Source organism: Salmo trutta, chromosome 2, assembly GCF_901001165.1.
Source record: "Salmo trutta chromosome 2, fSalTru1.1, whole genome shotgun sequence".
In the NCBI taxonomy this organism is placed as follows: Eukaryota; Metazoa; Chordata; class Actinopteri; order Salmoniformes; family Salmonidae; genus Salmo; species Salmo trutta.
In genome coordinates, this window is record NC_042958.1 from 71,450,459 (window position 1) to 71,463,110 (window position 12,652).

A 12,652-nucleotide genomic window follows, 5' to 3' on the forward strand; every position below is an offset into this window, starting at 1 on the left:
AATGCCAAAATCAACTTGAAGTATCTACAAAACAAGTTTTGCAGCCACATAATCCAAAAGGAAGGATAGAGCTAATATTTTTTCCTAAAATTATTTTGAGTCACTGCGATTGAACCAATCCCAACTACTATAACGGCAAAGTGAACCATTCGTTTAATCAAATATAATCGTTTGAAAGATTTGATTCATATGACTCAAATTAACCGCTAAAAACGTCACTTTTTTACGTGATGCAGCGCATCCGTTAAACAGTAAATACACTGTTAGGCCTAAACAATAAACAAATAGATCTCCAGGCATAATGTGAAAATCTGTCATAACTGTCTTTTCGCTTTCCAGCTCAGAACTTATGTGGAAGAGGACGCTGATCCCGCCGTGCATATGGGTTCCACCTAGCCTAGTCTACATATTTAGTCTAGCCGAGCTTGGCCTACCTGTTGTCTCGAACTTTTACTGTTCGGCTGGTTAAGCCTTGCCTAGCCCTAGCATACCTGTTGCGTCTTCTTCTTGGTTTAGCCTAGCATACCGGTCATTAGTTCTGCTGGGTTTAGCCTTGCCTACCTATTGTCTCCTCTGTTGTTTTTGATTAGCCTAGCGTACATGTAGTCTCTTCTCAATCCTCTACTTTTCTGCTGGCTTCAATCAGCCCATCCTCAGGTTACCACTGGTCTTTTCTGCTGGGTTTAGCCTAGCCGTAACCTACCAGTGGTCTCTTCGCGGAGCTTAGTTTAGCTGAGCCGTAACTTACCTGTCGCCTCTTCTCGATTTTCTCCTGCTCGGCGTTCCTCTCCTGCATGTTCCTCATGAGCAGGCCCTGGCCCAGCAGCTCCTTGGCGCGGCCACTCGATTGGATGTCCAGCAGGGCATTGTGGGCGTCCTTGATCATGCCCTGGCGGAAGGCACAGATCCCCAGCTGCACCATGGTCCTGTTGTACAGGATCTGGAGGGGGGAGAGAGTTGGGGGGAGACATGGTCACACACACATAATTCTAGCAGTGTGTGGCTAGGTGTACATACGCACACATTTTCTTTTAGCGCAGGGCTCTAGAGTGGGACCATTTAAATTACATTTTGCGTCTCTTTGACTTGGCTGTGCAAGTTTAAATGTTTACTTGGTCGCAGCAGTGCCAGCTGCAAATTCTAGTCGGTCACTTCACTCAAAGCTTTCGGTTTTTGGAGCGGCTTAAACTTTGAGGATTTGGTCAAACAGGCTCATCTTAATCCCTGCAATCAAAGTGTCTGCCCTGCCCATTTCACTAGCGGGAGCCAGTCACTCCCTCCCACTGGGCACATCGAGTAGACAGCTTGTGTAGACATAAAAATGGATTTCTGAACTCTCAGAAAGAGATTTTAGGCACCGTTTTTACAACAAAGGCTGCTATGTTAGTTTTGGGTTGTTGTAACCGTCGGAACTCATAAATTGAACGCATTAATCTGTAGAAGCTATAAGAATAGAAAGGTTCAGTACTATTGTGAAGCATCACAGCACAGTTGAAAAATATATATGGCAAATAGAAATCCAAAATGGATGATGTTGAGAGATAGATGGGAGGGGTTGAATGGATCTGAAGGGTGGGACTAATAACAAGATAACCAATGTAAAACATACGGGGTCTGTCAAATGTATATAGGTTCAGAAATGTTGTGGAATAGCGCAGTTACAAATAGAAATCAAACTGGATGGACATCAGAAATGGAGGAAGGACTAAAAACAAACAAAATATAACTTTTGTAAAATAGATTGTGTCTGTAAAATGTGTATGTATAAACTGAACGGAGAAGACTAAGTGTTTATTAGTTTACTCCAATTGGGGGAAGGTTGGTAGGGTTTGCGGGGAATAATAAAGGTATATTCTTAAAAAAGTATGCATGCATGCATACTTTTTTAAGAATATACCTTTATTATTCCCCGCAAACCCTACCAACCTTCCCCCAATTGGAGTGTGTGTATAACATACAGTGAGGGGAAAAAAGTATTTGATCCCCTGCTGATTTTGTACGTTTGCCCACTGACAAAGAAATGATCAGTCTATTATTTTAAATGGTAGGTTTATTTGAACAGTGAGAGACAGAATAACAACAAAAAAATCCAGAAAAACGCATGTCAAAAATGTTATAAATTGATTTGCATTTTAATGAGGGAAATAAGTATTTGACCCCTCTGCAAAACATCACGTTAGTCTGGAGCCCTGGAGCCTGCCAGATGTTGCCCAGCAGGTGTGTGTGCCCCTCCCTACATGTATGAACAGCTTGGCATACTGGGTGCTGCCCTGTTGTGTGTGTGTGTGTGTGTGTGTGCGCGCGTGTCCACACTCACGTGCTCATACCTGTACAGGCGGGTCAGCGTGCTGAATATTATCCTGCAGGTGGCTCATGAGCATCAGGTCACGGGCTTGATACCAGCGCGAGTGAAGTGCGTGGTGGTAGATGTGGCACAGGATGGCACATGTGCGGATGCGGTCTGTGCGGTCCTTAGCGTAGATGAACTTGCACAGGCGGTCCATGATGAAGGCACTGTCCTCGCCTTCACTCTCCTCCGCATCCTGCTCAGACTAGGGAGGAAATACAGAGACAAAGAGAGAAGGGGGAGAGGGATAAAGTGACAATTCAATAGTAGGCGAGTATAGTGTTGCACGGTATACCGGTACCACGAAATCAAAATGTGATGACAATTAGAACATTTTAAAATACCATAGTACGTTTCATATGATAATAACCAATCTTTTCAGCCCTACCAATCTAAAAACCTACTGGCGCCTGCCTGTTATAAAATGTTTATAAAGTCAGTTACTAGTCTCTTGTATGCGCAGGTTCAATAATATCCACTTCACTTTTCATGCGCATTTCACGTATGGCAGCTGTAATCAGCCATTAGCAACCCCTACCAGCCCTCACCTGCTTCTCTCCGTCCGCATCTATTCCTCTGTCAGTTTAAATAATATACACTAACGTTCAAAAGTTTGGGGTCACCTAAAAATGTCCTTATTTTTGAAAGAAAAGCAAATTCTTTGTCCATTTAAAATAACATCAAATTGATCGGAAAGTGTAGACATTGTTAATGTTGTAAATGACTATTGTTGCTTGAAATGGATGATTTTGAATGAAATATCTACATGGGCGTACAAAGGCCCATTATCAGCAACCGTCACTCCTGTGTTCCAATGGCACGTTGTGTTAACTAATCCAAGTTTATAATTTAAAAGGCTAATTAAACATTAGAAAACCCTTTTGCAATTATGTTAGCACAGCTGAAAAGATTTGTTCTGATTAAAGATTCAATGAAAGTTGAGTATATGGAGCATCAGCATTTGTGGGTTCGATTACAGGCTGAAAATGGCCAGAAACAAAGCACTTTCTTCCTGAAACTCATCAGTATTTTCTTGTTCTGAGAATTGAAGGCTATTCCATACGAGAAATTGCCAAGAAACTGAAGATCTCGTACAACACGGTGTACTACTCCCTTCAGAGAACAGTACAAACTGGCTCTAACCAGAATAGAACGAGTGGGAGTAACAACCTGGTTTAGGCTAATTTGATTGGCACAGGAAGATAGGGTCTGCTACTCATGAGATGTGCTTCAAAAGGTAGGATTCATATAGGCCTAATAGTAAGCCTAAACCACTTCAAAAATCTATTTCTTGTGCTCCTTAAATTCTGTTTGGTGCCTAATGTTTTAAAAGATGGGAGAAGTATGTGTGTTTGTGGGAGAGAGAGGGGTGTGTTTTTTTATAAGAGTGAGGGAGACAGTATGTGAGGAAGGGAGGGAGAGTGTGTGTGTGTTAACTGAAGAGCAAAGGTTTCATGCAGTGTTTTCCCCTTACTGACACAATGACATGCAAATCATGATGCATGTTTTTTTCTTTCCTCCCACTAAATCACAGGTAGGCCTTGGCAAATATGAGCAAATTAGCTATTCTATGCAGTATTCTATTTTTCACTTAACAGTGTGGAGTTAAACTCAATGAGTTGAGTAGAAGTGTGAATTTCAGCGACAGGTTTTTGGAGAACGTTTAGAAAACATGACCAAGCATTCAGGGGACAGGGCGAACAGGATGCTAGGCCACTTTTTTTTCTACCACTAGGATTTTTTTTATTTTTTTAATTATGGTATCGTGATACTAGGCCTGGTGTAGCATCGTTACGACACTACGTGAGGACAAGGTTGGGTTATGACTAGGGGTGTGATGTTTAAACATTTAAAAGAAATTGGGGTTGTTAATGTTCAGAAATTTGTGAATTCACGTCCTTTTATGATTCTTCGTTCAAACGTTTTACACAAATTCCTAGTAAGTATCTGCGACATTGCTTACATCTCTCCTATCCTGCAATTTAAAACGAGAAAGAGACAGTCATTTCAGACAATTGAGAAGCAGCCATGGGGTCCATAGAAATATAACTACTAAAACATACATTCCCATTCAAGTTCTATGATTGGTGGACCGGCTGCCATATTGAGTGTACCCATAACCTGAAAGTAATTTTGTGTTCATGGTGGGGTCCGTTTCCTTACCTTGGTCTCTCCCTGGAGGCCCAGTGCGCGGCGGTGAGCCTTGTAGTCAAACTTGTAGTAGGTGTGCATGATGCGGCGTAGGTAGACGCGGCACACCTCCTCCGTGCTGCCCTTGGTCTCCAGGTAGCCCAGCAGACGGTCGATAATGCCGCACACATGACCCTCGTCCTTCAAGTTGTCCACGTACTCTGGGAGAGGGAGTGAGTGATTAAATATCACCGTGTGAAATTTAAAGTCGGTGTGAAAAAGAGATCAGGGTATGGTTTTTCATAGGTAAAAAAAGTGATCCAATAACGTGTGTTATGTACATGGTACAGGTTTTCATAGGAATTATATTGCTGTCTATTCTATTAATCCATTTACTTCATGTGTCTATAGTGATTGAGTATCAATTAAGTTAGTCTTTGACAGACGCACAAGTGACTTGGATAATGTGAAAATGCGGGTGTGGATCTAAAATAGCGAGAACACTATGAGAGGGCCTCACCTTGAGAGTGGGGGTCAGTGTTCTGCATGATCTTGGTGAACTCCTCGTCCATCCTCTCCACCAAGGTCAGAATGCAGCCACGCACCCTGAATGGCTGAGGAACAGATAGAGAAACTTAATTTATTTGTACCATCTACTGCAAACTGCAGCCTATCATATGAAGTGTATTGCCATGCCTGTCTTCTTGACAAAAGGACCACAATGGCAATAAGTAAAAGACTAACGTATTTGATAGGTTTTTGTAATGTACATACTGCTTGTTCTTGACTGTATATGTATTTATTTTTAGAATGATATTAGAACAAATTTTCCTGTGGGGAAGTACTCGTTTGGAGTAGTTCAAATAGATTAACCAATCAATCATTCATTCATTCATTCACTGAAAGAAACTCAATCAACCACTAAGAGTTTTCTGTGAGAGAATTACCTGAGAGTCAGTAATGGCCAGGTTCTCACTGTCCTCGGCGATGTTCTCGCCGATAAAGATGTTGTTGTTGTTAAAGAGGATGTCCAGCAGCTCGTCAATGCAGTCTAGACACTTCTTCCACATATCAGCCTGGGAGAGGGGTGGGGCAGGACAGGTAAAATGGATGAGGAGATATTAGTGTGAATTGGTGTCACACTCGGGCCGGATACGGGAGAATCCAGGACGAAAACGGGGGTTTATGGTTGTCAGCACCATTTCACCAGGTCAAATTCCTGGTAAATGTACTTGGAGAATCAAGGTGATTGATGCTGAGAAGACATTTCTAAAAACAGATAAAGTACAACTTGTCCAATAACTTTGTTTTTACATTTAATACATTCCCCCACCACATTTCCCCCCAACTGCTATGGGGGGGGGGATTAAAAGGGATGGATTTGCCATTTTTGTAGAATTGCACATTAAATATTCTTATTTTTTCCATGCTCAAATGTGTTGTCATTTCATATAGAGGTGGCAGAATTAAGACCGCTCAGGCTCAACCCCTTCAGACTACGACGGACAGTCTATCCCGTTAGCATAGCCACACATCCGTGGAGTGGGCAGATGGGCGGTAATAAAACAGGAACGTTTTAAAATTCAGCAATTTAACCATTTAATAATTTAACAAATAAGCATTTAACAACTTGGAATTTAACACCAGTGAGACTGACCTTCATGAAGGCGGCCAGGTTAGGGTTGTAGTCGTACAGGGAGGCGATGATGTTAAACTTGATCTTGACCAGGATGCCCTCGCCCAGAATGTTCTCATTGGAGATGTTGGCCAGGGCATGGAGAAGTTCGATCTGGGCAGCTCTGAACAAAGCAGAATGTAGAGGAGGGAGGTAGAGGGAATAACAGGTGTAGGGACAGTGTTAAGTTAGTTTAGGGTCTTTTCAGGCTTAGGTGTCATATTACCTAATGCCGTTTTTATCTGGTCGCAAAAGAAACCCCAAAACCCTACCTGGATGTCCCCTTGTAGACATGAAAGTGCTATATCTGTGAAAGGCAAAAAAACTTTGCATAGCCTTAGGTACAACCAATACCATATTGCTTACTTCACCATTGTTTTCAGATCTACAAAAAGGGCCATCGACTAGGGGCACATTCTGGGACAGAGCATTTATGTCAATGTAGTCAAATGAGTCGTACCTGTCTGTTCCCTTCTTTCCACGGGCCTGCAGAATCTCGTTGAGTTTCTTTACCACAACTGTTGTGTTGATTTCTGTTCCCTTGGCAAACATCTTAAAGGGTAGGAAGCATGAGTTTTTACTCACTAAAGTAACACAGTGTGGTCAAAGACTTAGTAACTTAGTTGAAGGCACAATCTGGTTAGCTATAAATACAAACAGTTATGTTTTTTTAACATATTTATTCACTTATTTCTGTATAACCACAATTAACTATTTTCTCAAAGTCATATGGAGAATCTACTCCGCGTTAGCTAGCTTAAGCTGGCTAATGTTAGCCACTAGCCATGCAGACAGACAGCTGGCAATGATGAGCTACAATTTACCAATCACGAGGTGGTGTGATGTAAACAGCCAATCAAATTCCCCACACCTGGGGGGCATATGATCCTGCTCGCCTGCTTTAAGCAGCTCTGACTTCTGCACCGGCAGGCTTGCCTCTGGTGCAAAAGGAAAGTGGAAAATTATTTCTGCCTGCTCTAATTGTTTAGTACCTCGTCTGTTCTTCGTTTTTCGTCCTACAATTTATTTGGTCAACTTTGACGTGTTTTGAGTTTTTCAACCTTAGCTTAGTACTAACGTACTACAGTAGCTGACTGACTGTTATGTTGTGATAACTTCAATCTGCCTGGAGCCCAATGCCGACTCTGGAATGTCTCTGGAATCTACTTTAGATTTGCCTCACTATAGGATTAGCTGACTCTCCCCTCTGCCGGTGAAATGGACTCTCCCTTTGAAGTGCCTCTCTCCTTGGCCATTCTTTGGGAGCCAACTCAGCCGTATATCAGTCTCCACTCTCTGTACTTTATATCTGCTGGCTTTTTTGTGTGTGTTCTATGGGTTCCTGTGCTAGACCAGGTGGTGTTGTTTTCTGGCTTACTATTTAGTTATGTCGCCCGTGGTGGTTGGCTAGCTAGTCTAGTTAGCTGGCTAAAATAACAAACTTTAGCTGGCTGGCTAAGAACTGCATATATCGGCAACATTGTTTGATAACTGGTTAGATGGCGTTATGCATTTCCAAAACCTTGGTTTACTTTAATGTAGCTGTAAGCTAGGTGTTTAAAGCAACTGGCTGACGCATGCAGTGCTAACATAACGTTAGCAGGCTGGTTGGCTAGCAACCTCAACAAATCAGCTTGCAACAATAAATTCATGAAGTATTTGCTTGTAAGTTGGCTGAAAATGTAATTGAGTGCAAACGATTTGGTTGAATTCGAAGTTATTTCTGTTGGAGTTTACATTATAGGGAATAGGCTGGCTTGCCGGGTCCTCCATATTACATCAGAACCCACAAAAACATTTTCTGGCATGACAACATTCGGATAGGTTTTATGTAATAACACAAAACATTTTAAAGTGAGGTGCAACTTTGCATTGGGACTTTTAATGCATATACTAACCATATGTTAAATGTGGTTACGTTCATGCTACCTAACCTTTAAACTTCTCCTGTAGGGAAAAGCAATTAGCACTATCCACATTCACTGGCAGGTTTGGCTCTGTACTCAAAGCATTTCAGAGTAGCAGTGCTGATCTAGGATCAGGTCATTACAATCTAAAAGGCAGAAACGATCCTAGATTAGCAGCACTTCTACTCTGAGCCGCGTTATGACCATATAGGACCATTGGGTCGTGTTCATTTGGGGACTAGAGAGAAAATGCTTTAAAAGGTTTTGCAATGGAAAACAAAAAAATTAGTGTTTCTTATTAGTAAAGGTCAGGTGGTCCCTCTCCGTTTGTCAATTCTTACATTTGGTGGTTAATGAACACAAACTATACATACAGATAAGTGGAGTGCCATGACTTGATTACCCACCTTAACGAGGGGCACTCCACCCTTCACCTTCTCCCATTCTCCTTCGTCCTCCTCTTGGGCCTCTTCCTCTGCCTCTTCCTCCACGCGCTCCTTCCGCTTGTGTCTCTTCTTCCTATCCTCCTTTTTCTTCTCACTGGTGTGTCGCTCGACCTCACTACCAGACCTGGCAAGACAGAATGAGGTGTTGTGAATACATTTTGGTCAGTGTGTAAAACTGATCTGATGTCAGAGACGAGTTTCTAAAGCAGGGGGTAGGCAACTAGAGTCAGTCGTCAGACAATTTTTTCAGGCGCAGCAGGTTGCAGGGCCGGGACATTAAATAATTTTTTTATTAACTAAGAAAATATTGAGGGGCCAAATAAAATCGCTTTGGGGCCAAATTTGTCTCGCAGGCTGTCTGTTGCCGAGCACTGCCTTAGAGTATCGTTTAACATACAGAGTGAGATATAGCGAATGAAAGTCAGAGGCAGGATGTTTCGACCTCGAGGAATGTTTGGTTACAGAGGCAGTGATATTGACTCAATCCACAATAATTCCATCCTAACGCACAAGGTACAAAAGGACAGGGACTGACTTCTTGAGGAAGATTTTGGCAATGGCGTCATTGCCCTCTTCGTCTTCGCTACCACTGCCGCTTTCCGCGGTGTCTGAGTCCCAGTCTTCGTCATCCACATGACTGCTGCTGGAAGACTCCTCATCCTGTTGAAGACATATACTGTTATTACATACGAGTTAGATTAAAGCCCCCATGCAGTCTTAATGTCATTTTTAAATCATCCCTGTATATCTAATCAATCACTATTAATTTATTGAAAACACCACCAAAATATGTTTGTAATAATTTATTTCACTTTCAGTTGGACCCAGAAAGCGACGAACTTCGACAAGCATATAGGATTAATTTTGTCATCAAAACTAAAAAAAGGCATACATCATGCATCTTAATTTGCAGTATCATTGTTGCACTGTTTTCAATAGGTCATCAGAAGATGCAGTAGGTCGCCAGAAGATGCAGGACCAGATCATAAAGAAAGTCTAAATCATAGCATGCAAGTATCTTTTCCAGTTATTGTTTTACATGTGCTCAAGCTCTGGAAGGTGTTCCTGTGAGAGGAAAACAGATCATGGAGAAAGTAAGAGGGTGTTAGCTAAACATAATCAGATAGGTCTAAAATGTAGAGCAGCAGCAGAGTTATCATCGATGGCATGAAGTACAAAAGTAGTGGTTTTATTTACATTGTCCTCACCAGCTTGCTCGAACACTGACATTACTATAACCTCATCCCATGACAGGAAGAGTTAGTATTGCAAACACATAATTACACTTAGCTTCTCAACAACAACTTGTTTGGCAGAATCTGTTGTGATTTGTGATGGTTGGGTGAAAATCTACCGGAGAATAGATCTCCAGGAGGATGGTTGTTAACCACTGCCCCTACACACACTACAAATGTGTTTTCAAGTAGTCATACAGTCAATCACAGATGGACCCATAGCCCCTACCCACTGACAATTCCTACAAAAAAATAAATAATAAAAAAAAAAAAAAATAAATAAATAAATAAATAGGTTATAGGTCATGGTTCAATTACTATGCTCTCTGAAAAAAGTAAAATAGAACTTTTGCCCCCATAGCAGAACAATCTTGGGTCTATATTAGGGATGTTAACCGGTTAGCGGCAAAGAAATACATTTGACCATTCATGCTTATCGGACAATAGGTGAATTAGCAAAATGGAGTGGAATTCAATTGATGCGTGTATATTCGTTAGTTCGTCATACAGCTTATTTATCAAACACACACAGGATATGCTACAGAGCATAGTAGGCTATGAGCAGAATAATATCACCTGTTGGACAACGCAGCTCTCAAACAGCTGGATGCTGCTGGAGTGAAACGTGTAAGCACAGTCATTGCGCAACAATTCTAAATGCAATCGCATGTTAAAAACAGTTTTGATGGCCACAATTAACAAGAGGAGGATCTCAGCATGATATTGCTACTATTTTTATTAATTGAACCCAGTCATGGGCAATACAATAGGCAAGACTATGAGAGCGTCACCCACCACCTAGCAACTGGAGGAAGTATGCATTTTAAAAACATAATTCAAATTGTATGAAACCTGGACATTTTACTTTATATTATGAGGCATGTCTTACCTTGCTTCAAAGTAGCCAGCCTAGCCAAAATCAAACCATAATTTTATAAAAACTTCCTAATTTGCCATTAAAACGGCATTTCTCTCCTGTTCTATTAGTTTTCATATCAACTTTCTTTCACTATCCAGAAGCGAAAGGCACAATCCTAGTCATATTAGCAACCCATCTTAGTTGTTGCATCTTTAGTCTCCCCCTCTTTCTATGTTGGAGATTTTCAGCTCTGTCACATATGGAACCACATGCATCAGGTGCGCTATTTAGAATGGTATTTTCCCAGGAATAGCATTTTGGAAAATGTTTGAAATTATGTTTTATATTGGTTGCTTCATTAGAGAAGTATGTTCAATAACATAGCCTTTTTTGGGGGGCTGTGAGAGGATTAGCTTGCTACTGTTGCATGTTTCAATGTCAGTTCCTTGTATGCACGCATAATATAATCTGTTCGTCACGTTTAGGGCTTTTGTAAAATGTAAGCTTTATTTAACTAGGCAAGTCAGTTAGTTATGGACAAATTCTTATTTATAATGACGGCCTACCAAAAAGGCCTCCTGCGGGGACGGGGGCCGGGAGGGCTGTGGCCGTCACGAAATTTAGTCAGCCGGTGATTGTCTAGCAAATAAACTGTCGTTCTCACGGTAATTGACCGTAAATTAGCATACACATTTAGCATCTCCTGGCTTCCACACATAGCCTACAAGCCACTGATGCAGACGTCGAACATCTCCATTTTAAAAATCCATTTAAAATAGCCTACACCTTCACAATAAATCCATTAATTTAGACAGGTCTAAAGAAGCATGAGGAGGTCAGAGACCTGACTCTGTGGTGCAAGGACAACAACCTCCCCCTCAACGTGATCAAGACAAATGAGATGATTGTGGACTACAGGAAAAGGAGGACCGAGCACACCCCCATTCTCATTGACGGGGCTGCAGTGGAGCAGGTTGAGAGCGTCAAGTTCCTTGGTGTCCACATCACCAACAAACTAACATGGTCCAAGCACACCAAGACAGTTGTGAAGAAAGCACAACAAAACCTATTCCCCCTCAGGAGAATGAGAAGATTTGGCAGGGGTCCTCAGATCCTCAAAAGCTTCTACAGCTGCACCATCGAGAGCATCCTGACTGGTTGCATCACTCCCTGGTATGGCAACTGCTCGGCCTACGACCGCAAGGCACTACAGAGGGTAGTGCGTACAGCCCAGTACATCACAGGGGCCAAGCTTCCTGACATCTAGGACCTGTATACCAGGCGGTGTCAGAGGAAGGCCCTAAAAATTGTCAAAGACTCCAGCCACCCTAGTCATAGACTGTTCTCTCTGCTACCGCACAGCAAGCGGTACCAGAGTGCCAAGCCTAGATACAAGAGGCTTCTAAAATAGCTTCCACAAGCCGTAAGACTCCTGAACATCTAATCAAATGGCTACCCAGACTATTTGCATTGACCCCCCCCCCCCCCCTTTATGCTGCTACTCTGTTATTATCTATGCATAGTCACTTTAATAACTCTACCTACATGTACATATTACCTCAATTACCCCGACTAACCGGCGCCTCCTGTATATAGCCTCGCTATTGTTATTTTACTGCTGCTCTTTAATTATTTGTTACTTTTATTAAAGGTATTTTTCTTAAAACTGCATTGTTGGTTAAGCATTTCACTGTAAGGTTTACACTGGTTGTATTCGGCACGTGACAAATATATTTTCATATCAATTTGTTAATTGGCTAATATTGTCACCAGACTACTCTTGATTTAATCTTGTCTTTACACATACTAAATAATAGGTGTGAAATTTGTTTTGGTTTAGAATGGACCATTATCATGCACCTGTCTCTAAACAGGGGCAGCGGGGGAAAAAATACATGTCATCTATGCACTTAAATAGTGAATGGATGATGCTTTTCCCGTGGTTCATGTTCATGCCACCCAAGTAGGCTATATTCCTGTTGTAAAGATAAGCAATGTGCTTAATATTAGGAAAGTTGAGAAATAAATAGTAGGCCTAGCCTAGAGATTGCTG

The 12,652-nt window shown here is 41.7% G+C and overlaps 1 protein-coding gene and 1 non-coding gene across 6 annotated transcripts in view; both read right to left on the reverse strand.

The window, feature by feature from the left end:
* The window catches only part of eif3c (eukaryotic translation initiation factor 3, subunit C), a 54,169-nt gene that overhangs the window by 23,408 nt on the left and 18,109 nt on the right, over window positions 1-12,652 (reverse strand). For all 5 annotated transcript variants that reach the window (XM_029713902.1, XM_029713893.1, XM_029713884.1 and 2 more), the window contains exons 8-16: window positions 9,041-9,165; window positions 8,467-8,629; window positions 6,613-6,704; window positions 6,135-6,276; window positions 5,425-5,553; window positions 4,998-5,091; window positions 4,511-4,698; window positions 2,328-2,552; window positions 749-940 (exon numbers count right to left, since the gene is read on the reverse strand). In XM_029713902.1, coding sequence (XP_029569762.1) covers window positions 749-940; window positions 2,328-2,552; window positions 4,511-4,698; window positions 4,998-5,091; window positions 5,425-5,553; window positions 6,135-6,276; window positions 6,613-6,704; window positions 8,467-8,629; window positions 9,041-9,165 — 1,350 coding nt within the window. The remainder of the gene's footprint in view (window positions 1-748; window positions 941-2,327; window positions 2,553-4,510; window positions 4,699-4,997; window positions 5,092-5,424; window positions 5,554-6,134; window positions 6,277-6,612; window positions 6,705-8,466; window positions 8,630-9,040; window positions 9,166-12,652) is intronic.
* LOC115163490 (small nucleolar RNA SNORA29) lies at window positions 5,906-6,050 on the reverse strand. Its single transcript, XR_003869753.1, has one exon. It is a non-coding gene; the product is annotated as a small nucleolar RNA SNORA29 (small nucleolar RNA).